The 7,592-nt window shown below is 45.0% G+C and overlaps 1 protein-coding gene across 1 annotated transcript in view; it reads right to left on the reverse strand.

Moving 5' to 3' along the window:
• Positions 1-459: 459 nt before the first annotated feature.
• LOC101986161 (cytochrome P450 2A5-like) overlaps positions 460-7,592 on the reverse strand; it is an 8,078-nt gene continuing 945 nt past the window's right edge. Inside the window, exons 3-9 of the mRNA XM_005371046.2 lie at positions 6,855-7,004; positions 6,429-6,589; positions 4,637-4,813; positions 3,335-3,476; positions 2,352-2,539; positions 1,642-1,783; positions 460-863 (exon numbers count right to left, since the gene is read on the reverse strand). Coding sequence (XP_005371103.1) covers positions 682-863; positions 1,642-1,783; positions 2,352-2,539; positions 3,335-3,476; positions 4,637-4,813; positions 6,429-6,589; positions 6,855-7,004 — 1,142 coding nt within the window. The 3' untranslated portion in view covers positions 460-681. The remainder of the gene's footprint in view (positions 864-1,641; positions 1,784-2,351; positions 2,540-3,334; positions 3,477-4,636; positions 4,814-6,428; positions 6,590-6,854; positions 7,005-7,592) is intronic.

The following is a 7,592-nucleotide window of genomic DNA, read 5'->3' on the forward strand; positions in this document are numbered from 1 at the left end:
TGGACATGAATTCTCTTCCCTTCCAATGCATTTATGAGTTTTGAGATCACAAGACTCTTTAGCATAAACTTGACTGTAGCATGGAGGGGGCCTGCTTATTCATTCCAGCTGCCTAGCTAGCTTAGCCTCGAAATAATCACACAGAAACTGTATTAATTAAATCACTGCTTGGCCCATTAGCTCTATCTTCTTATTGGCTAACTCTTACATATTAATTTAACCCATTTCTATTCATTTGTATATTGCCACGTGGCAGTGGCTTACCGGCAAAGCATATCTATTTCCAGTGGATCCATGATGTCTCCCTGACTCTGCCCTTCTTTCTTCCAACATTCGGTTCTGTCTCCCTGCCTACCTAAGTTCTGCCCTATCAACAGGCCAAGGCAGTTTCTTTATTCATTAACCAAGAAAAGCAACACACAGACAGTTGGACCTCCCACACCACTTGACAAAGAATACTTATTCTATGAATAATGTCTACTTTATTATTACTATTATAATTTTTAATATTTATAACATAGGATAAATTTCCCCTTTCTCATGTTCTACCTTTGAAGTGGCAGTCTGTCTTCAGCAAGTCTATCATGTCCTCTCTCTCTCCTGTTCCTTTGATCCCTTCTAAGTCCCAATCCCCCACTAGCCCGATCTCCATCCTTCCCTTTACCCTTATCCAGCGCTGGCTCAACGGGACAAGAAACTCATGGTGTAGTTTGGTGGGATAGTGGCAAAACCCAGGAGTCTAGGGGACACATCAATATCCTGGGGTGCCTGTGGAGACCTGAAGTGGAAATTTTGCAGGATGTTTGTGAGGAAGAGAAAGAGCTCCATTCTAGCCAGTCCTTCTCCTAAGCAGTTCCGTTTTCCTAAAGAGAAGAGACAGGGAGGTGAAGCCAATTCTTTACATCATCCTCATAGCAAATCTCTGGACGTAGTCTCTCTGGGAGGAAGGGCTGAGACTTTTAAAGAAGGCTCTAATCTCAGAGCCTCAGTCTGCTTTGTACTTGTGGTGAGTTGATCCTCACCAGGATGTAACAACGAGAAATGTGGATTCCATTCTCTAGAGAGGTACTCTCCAGTATGGATGTCATGTAGCAACATCTGTCCTTCCTTCCTTCCTTCCTTCCTTCCTTCCTTATTTCCTTCCTTCCTTCCTTCCTTCCTTCCTTCCTTCCTTCCTCCCTCCCTCCCTCCCTCCCCTCTTTTCTTTCTTATTTTTTCTCTTTCTTCTTCTTCTTTTTTTTTTGATTTTTTTGAGACATGGTTTCTCTGTGTGACAGCCCTGGATATACTACAACTCACTCTGTAGACCAGGCTTCCCTTGACCTCAATAAAATCCTCCAGGCTCTGACTCCTGAGTGCTGGGATTAAATTAGACAAGTGCCACCACAGGCAGGTGTAACCTCTTTCTATGAAGTGGTTGTGTGACCTGAGAGTGACCTCTGACTTAGTTTGAGACTTCATTTCCCCTAATCTATCACTACAGCTTGACCATCAATTCCATGGTTCAGTGCTTGGAAAATATGGGAGTTGCAGCCAACTGGCTGGGATTTGATCCAAGAGAATCTTCCAAGATGGAAAGATACAGATGAGTTCTCTCTGTTGATGTTAGCAGTGGCCTGGCACTAGACAGTGACCTCTTACCTAAAGAAAAGGGTACAAATGCATCACTCTTTTTAAACTGTCCCTTGTCATCCAGGAAGTGATTTGGGTTGAAGTCTTTGGGGTTGGAGAAGAACTTGGGGTCCTTCAGCACAGAGCCCAACATAGGAAACACTTCAGTGCCCTGTGGAGGAGGAAGATTTGATTGATAAGATAGATTTGGATGAGTGTCCTGCTGGCCCATAGGGGTGACATAAATATAATATATGGGAGTTGAGGGGGTTTTCAGGGAGGGACTTTGAGGAATGTGAGGTCATCATCCTTCAGACAAGAGATGTGGGGCTCATGTTATAGGAGACAGGATGAATGGGGTCTGTGGTCTGTGGTGGGAGGTTGAAGGATATGTGCTTCATGTCTCTCAAGTCAAGAACTGAAGAGTATTGGATTTATGTCCCTCTAAACAGGATATATAACAGACATGTCACTCCTGTCTCTGACAGGAGATCTAGGTAAATTGAGTTTATGTCTTGAGACTTGATGACTGAAAGACATGGAGTTGAAACTCCTGGGTCAGAACGTCTGGGAGAAAACCCAAGATATAGGAGATTCTGTGTAGGAAGATGGAGGTAAGTGGTGGCAGAGAGAGCATGTAACTAAGAAAGTGAGAGAAGACTGGTGGTTTCTAATGAGGAGGAGGGCCTGCAGGGCCATGTAGAAGGCTGGAGATTACTATAGACTAGATGAGTCAGTACCTTGGGGATGATGAAGTCACGAAACTTGGTGTCCTTGGTGACCCTGCGAGCCAGGCCCATGGGAACTACGTCTCCAAATCTCTGGATCTCATGGATGACGGCCTCTGTGTAAGGCATCTTCAAGTGGTCCTCATATTTGGGCTGTCGGTTCTTGCCAATCACTCTGTCAATCTCTTCTCGGACTTTGGCTGAGTAGAAAAGGCATGTGGTTAGGAGTCCAAGACCTTACCATAAGGATGATAATGCAAAAGTGTAGTGATGTCCCTTCTGTGTGCAGTGATTGCCATTAATGAATAAAGAAACTGCCTTGGTCTTTTGATAGGGCAGAACTTAGGTGGGTGGAGAGGACTGTAATAAATGCTGGGAGATAGGAGGCAGAGTTAGGAAGAAGTGCTGGAGCACCAGGAGACAGACACTGGGAATTTTACCCAGTAAGCCACTGCCATGTGGTGATACACAGATTAATAGAAATAAGCTAAATTAAGATGTAAGAGATAGCCAATAAGAAGCCAGAGCTAATGGGCCAAGCAGTGATTTAGTTAATACAGTTTCTGTGTGGTTATTTTGGGGCTAAGCTAGCCGGCCATCTGGGACAAACAATCAGACCCTTCTGCTAAAGTGTAGAACTAGATGGAGGCCATTAAGCAGTGCATGACATTGTCAATCATTTTCAGTACATATGAGTCATAGGCATTGTTGGACAAGGTTCGTATTAACTGGATCATAGCATAATTATGTGAGAATTTTTTGGAAGGAGATTTAGGCAGGATCTTAGGGACAGGGAAGTGGGTCCTTCGAGGTTCACTTGAGCAACATACAAATTGATAAAACAGCTAGGGGCTGGTGCCCACCAGCTTCTCTCTGTCTCTGCAGAGAAGGGAGTAGCTACCTAAGAGTCCAGTTTCTTGAGAGACCTTGAGAATATTATTGATGACCAGAGAAGCATGTTTAGAATATACAATATCACCCCCATGCAGCCTTACCCTGTATATCTGGGTACTTCATGAGCAACAGAAAGCCATAGCGAAGGGTGGTGCTGACAGTCTCTGTACCACCGAAGAAGAGGTTCAGTGTTGTCCGCACTAAATTCTTCATGGAGAACTCTGTATTGGGGTTCTTCTTCTCCTGTGGGAAGGGAAGAATTCATGTCCAACACACTCCTTATGCTCTTGGTGCCCTTCTCTTTTAACCGTTTTCCCTGCCCTAATTCACTTCTCTTTGACCCAGAACAAGGAGAGAAGGGGGATTCTGGCTATGACAGCTTCTCTTCACATTCCAGAGAAGTTTGGAAGTGATCCAGTGCCCTAATCTAGTGCTCTTCTGTCATTCATAACTTAGTTGATTGTCTGATCTTTAATGATCAATTAAATTGCCAGTTTTTATTTAATGTGCTTTTGTGTTTTACCAAGGATGCTGGGTTCCCTGAAACTGGACTTACGGGCACCTATGAACTGCCTTGTGGGTGTTATGACTTGAACCCAGGTCTTCTGGAAGAGCAGTCAGTGCTCACAACCACTTTTCCAGCCCTCAGAAAATGAGTTTTAGGCAACAGGAAACTATTTTTTAATTATAATCCTTAATATTCCCTAAAGAAATTTCTCCCCTCAACCCTCTGCATTTCAGAGTTCATGAAGTTTCTTCTTAGCCAGACACCACACACCGGTAATCCCAGCCTCCAGAAAGCAGACTTGGGAGGATCGCCACTGGTTTGAGGCAATCCTGGCCTACACAGCAAATTTCAGAATAGTCAGGTCTATATTAGCAAGAATCTGTCTTAAAACAAACAATGACAAAAATCTCCATATCTGTTACAAACAGATAGGAGGTCACAGTAAAGCTCAGGTCACACAATTGTAAATGGCTATGAGGACAGGCAAAGGCAAATGGTATGTTAGCTGAAAGCACCAGCCCGAGTCAGTGAGGTAGGATGCATGGCCTTCTTGCTGTGATATCAGAAGGTCACCTATATTGACAGGCTGCAGCCTCCTCATTTGTAGAATGGGATTCAAACCACAACCTTTCTCAAGAATTGTGAATACTAAATATGAGAATAAAACTAAGCCTTTAAAACAGTGCCTGAAACATGACACCCTTGTGTACTGGCTGCTTTCTTAGCCTGCACACCCTCCTGAGAACAATTGAGAGTGGATGGAACAGTGATGTTGAATGAGGATTATAGCCAGAGGACTGATGCATTGTCCTCTGTTAACTTCCTCCTGCCTGTCCCTGATTTCATCCTACTTGCCTTTGAACCTCCCATCATGCTCCCTGGCTTCAGGATTTACCTCCTGCATACGGATGAGAAAGGAATCAATGAAGTCCCTTGGAGAACTGGGGTCCAGGGTACTCTGGTTCTGTTTCACCTTCTTAGTTATAAAGTCTTCCAAACCCTGCATTTCCTTAAAGGCCTGTTGCTGTGGCCCCGGCAGGTGCTTCATCACTGAAGAGAACATCTCGAAGAGCTGATGGTGGGAAGGGAATGAGAAGCCAAGGCAACTGTCACTAAAGAAAACCCAAAAGATGTGGCATCTGTCTTAGGATGAGGGATGTACACATCGACTGTCCAGGAGTTTAAGCACCAGGTGGGGCTGTGTTGCAACAGACTTCTTATAGTTTAAGCCTGAGGGCTATTGTCCAAGGTTTTAAATGAGATGGATTTGGGGAACACATGCAGGTTTGGGGTGTTTAAGTGAGACTAGGGTGGGAAGCATCCAGTCTTAGGGTAGAAGTTACCTATGTAGATGTTTAGGAGGTTGGGTAGGGGTTACCTATGTAGATGATTAGATTGTTGGGTAGGAGTTACCCATGTAGATGTTTAGGTGGTTGGTTACTTCAGCTGGGGACAGCTCTTCATACACTAATAGGGTTTGGACTGGTGGGTTCTAACAGGCTTTCCAACATTCAATGAGTGCTGGATAGTCACAATAGATAAATCACACAATCAACCTAAGTGTCCAAAAGCATGTAGGAAATGAAGAAGGAAAGTGTGATCCATATACACAACTGAATTATTCTTCAGCCATTAAAAACAAAGCTATGGCATTTTCAGAAAAGTGGGCTCACCTGAAGATAACTCTATTAAGCAAATTTAACCAGTCTTAGAGAAATAACAGTATTTTTCTTCATTTGTGGTATACATACAGTAAATCGTGTGTGTACATATCTATGCAAATATGTATACATGTGTGTCATTTGGAAGGAGAAGAGAAACTGTCTCAGGGGTCAAAGTGGACTAGAGGAGGAGGAGGTGTGAGAAAAGGGAAGGTAGAGGATATGGGGGTGAATAGGCTCAGTGCACAATATATGCTTGTCCAAAAAAACAAAAAAATAAGGATTTTAAAGTAGTGCTGATAGTCATGTTCACCTGCATTGCTATTAAAACTGCTGCAAGGAGGACCCCACTTAGATGTGTAAGTGAGCTGTGCAGGAGGACCTTTACCTGGGGTGTTTGAGGGACAGTCTGTGTAGAAATTTTGCTTAGGGATGCAGGGGTTAGGTATTTCCATGGCCGAGTAAAGAGCTCATCTACATAGTCCAGTGGACTTGCTCCTTACGTTTTGCAGATGGCACATGATTTGAGTGACCTGGATTTTGCTGCAGCAGGCACTTGGGCACTAAGAGGGGCTAGTGCATTCAGCAGGCCTCCCTGTAGCCACCTTGGTTAGAAAATAAAATGAATTGTCCTGGTAATGTCTGCCCAGCTGAGATAGGTCTCTTTCTGTCTGTCTCTGACTCTCTCTCTGTGTCTCTGTCTCTTTCTCTGTGTCTCTCTGTCTCTGTCTCTCTCTCTGTCTCTCTCTGTCTCTCTCTCTTTGTGTCTCTCTCTGTCTCTCTCTCTGTCTCTGTCTCTCTGTCTCTCTCTGTCTCTCTCTCTCTCTTTCTCTCTCTCTCTCTCTGCATGTGTGTGAACACCTGACTGTATTGCTGGCTCTGATTTCAGTTTAAGTTGTTGAGACTGTGTAGTTCAGGTACAACTGTCGGACTACTTTGAAGGTACCTATTAAACGGGGGTTGGCAGTTTTGGAATGAGCTGGCAGCTGTGGTCTGGGGGCGGTAGGATAAGATAAAACAAGTTACCTGCCCAGAGGATGTAGCTGTGAACTGGAAGCTTCCCGTCATCATCTTCAGCAGTGACAAGAGCTCTTTATCCTCATAGTCAAAGCGGTCTCCGAAAACGATGGAGCTAATGATATTGGACACTGTTCTGCTCAGGTAGAATGTAGGGTCAATGAAAGCACCTGTAGGTAAGGAGGAGGACAGAGAGCGAGATGTGGGAGAAAGGCTTCCACTATGGGATAGCATCAGATTCTTTTTATCAGATAATTCAAAATGAGCACGCGCTACAGCGCTGAGTCCTCCAACTCCGTCTAAACCTGGACACCAGGCCTCACAGAGAGACCAAAATAGTCTTCCCTAGCCTAGTTCACATCCTGGATGTTGGTGTTGTTTTTCTAGGGTGTCCTGCCCTTGGTTGGTCCTGAGAACTTGCAGAGCTCTGCTTACCATTTGTCTTCCGGAATGCCTCCAGGAGAAATACCGCTTCCTCTTGGATGCGCTCCTCTATGCCACGCTTGCCCAAACCGAAGTCCCTCAGTGTGGCAATGGAGAAGCGCCTCAGCTGCTTGGCGCGATCCCCGGTGCTGAAGACCAAGCCTGGAACGGAGAGTGAGGGGAAGGAGAGGTGGGAGAAGAGAGATGTGGCTGACTACTAACACCACCCTTGCTCTGTTCCCCAAGAGCGAGTTAGAGGACAGTAGCAAGAAGTAGACAGATGGAGAACAGATGCCAGAGGCACAGAGAGAGAGGAACAGGGCAGAGGCGAGAGAAGGGAGATTGGGGAGATCTGGGGGTGGATACAGTTGTAAAACATTTATAATTGAGCTAGTGAAGAGAAGGAAATGGGGAGAGAGGACAAAGGGAGTCTGGGAAGAGGTGAGATTGCTGCCATGGATATTGGGCTTGGGAACAGATTTCTGTGATGGCCTAGCAGTGGACAAAGAAAGCAGTCCAAAAGAAGAAAGACAGCATCCAGGGCAATTACAGAAGCTAAGAATAATGGAGTAGGGTGAGCAAAAACTCCAGAGCTCTTTAAAGGCACAGGATTCAGATGGAAAATCCCAAGAAGGAAGAGGAGGCATGGGTGGTGTATATGTGGTGGGAGAGGGAGGTCAGGAGACACAGGCACAGAAAGACAGGAAGATTAGGAAACAGTGGGTCTCATACCCCTCACAGCAGAAGACA

The sequence above is a fragment of the Microtus ochrogaster genome, unplaced genomic scaffold, assembly GCF_000317375.1.
Source record: "Microtus ochrogaster isolate Prairie Vole_2 unplaced genomic scaffold, MicOch1.0 UNK96, whole genome shotgun sequence".
Taxonomy (NCBI): Eukaryota; Metazoa; Chordata; class Mammalia; order Rodentia; family Cricetidae; genus Microtus; species Microtus ochrogaster.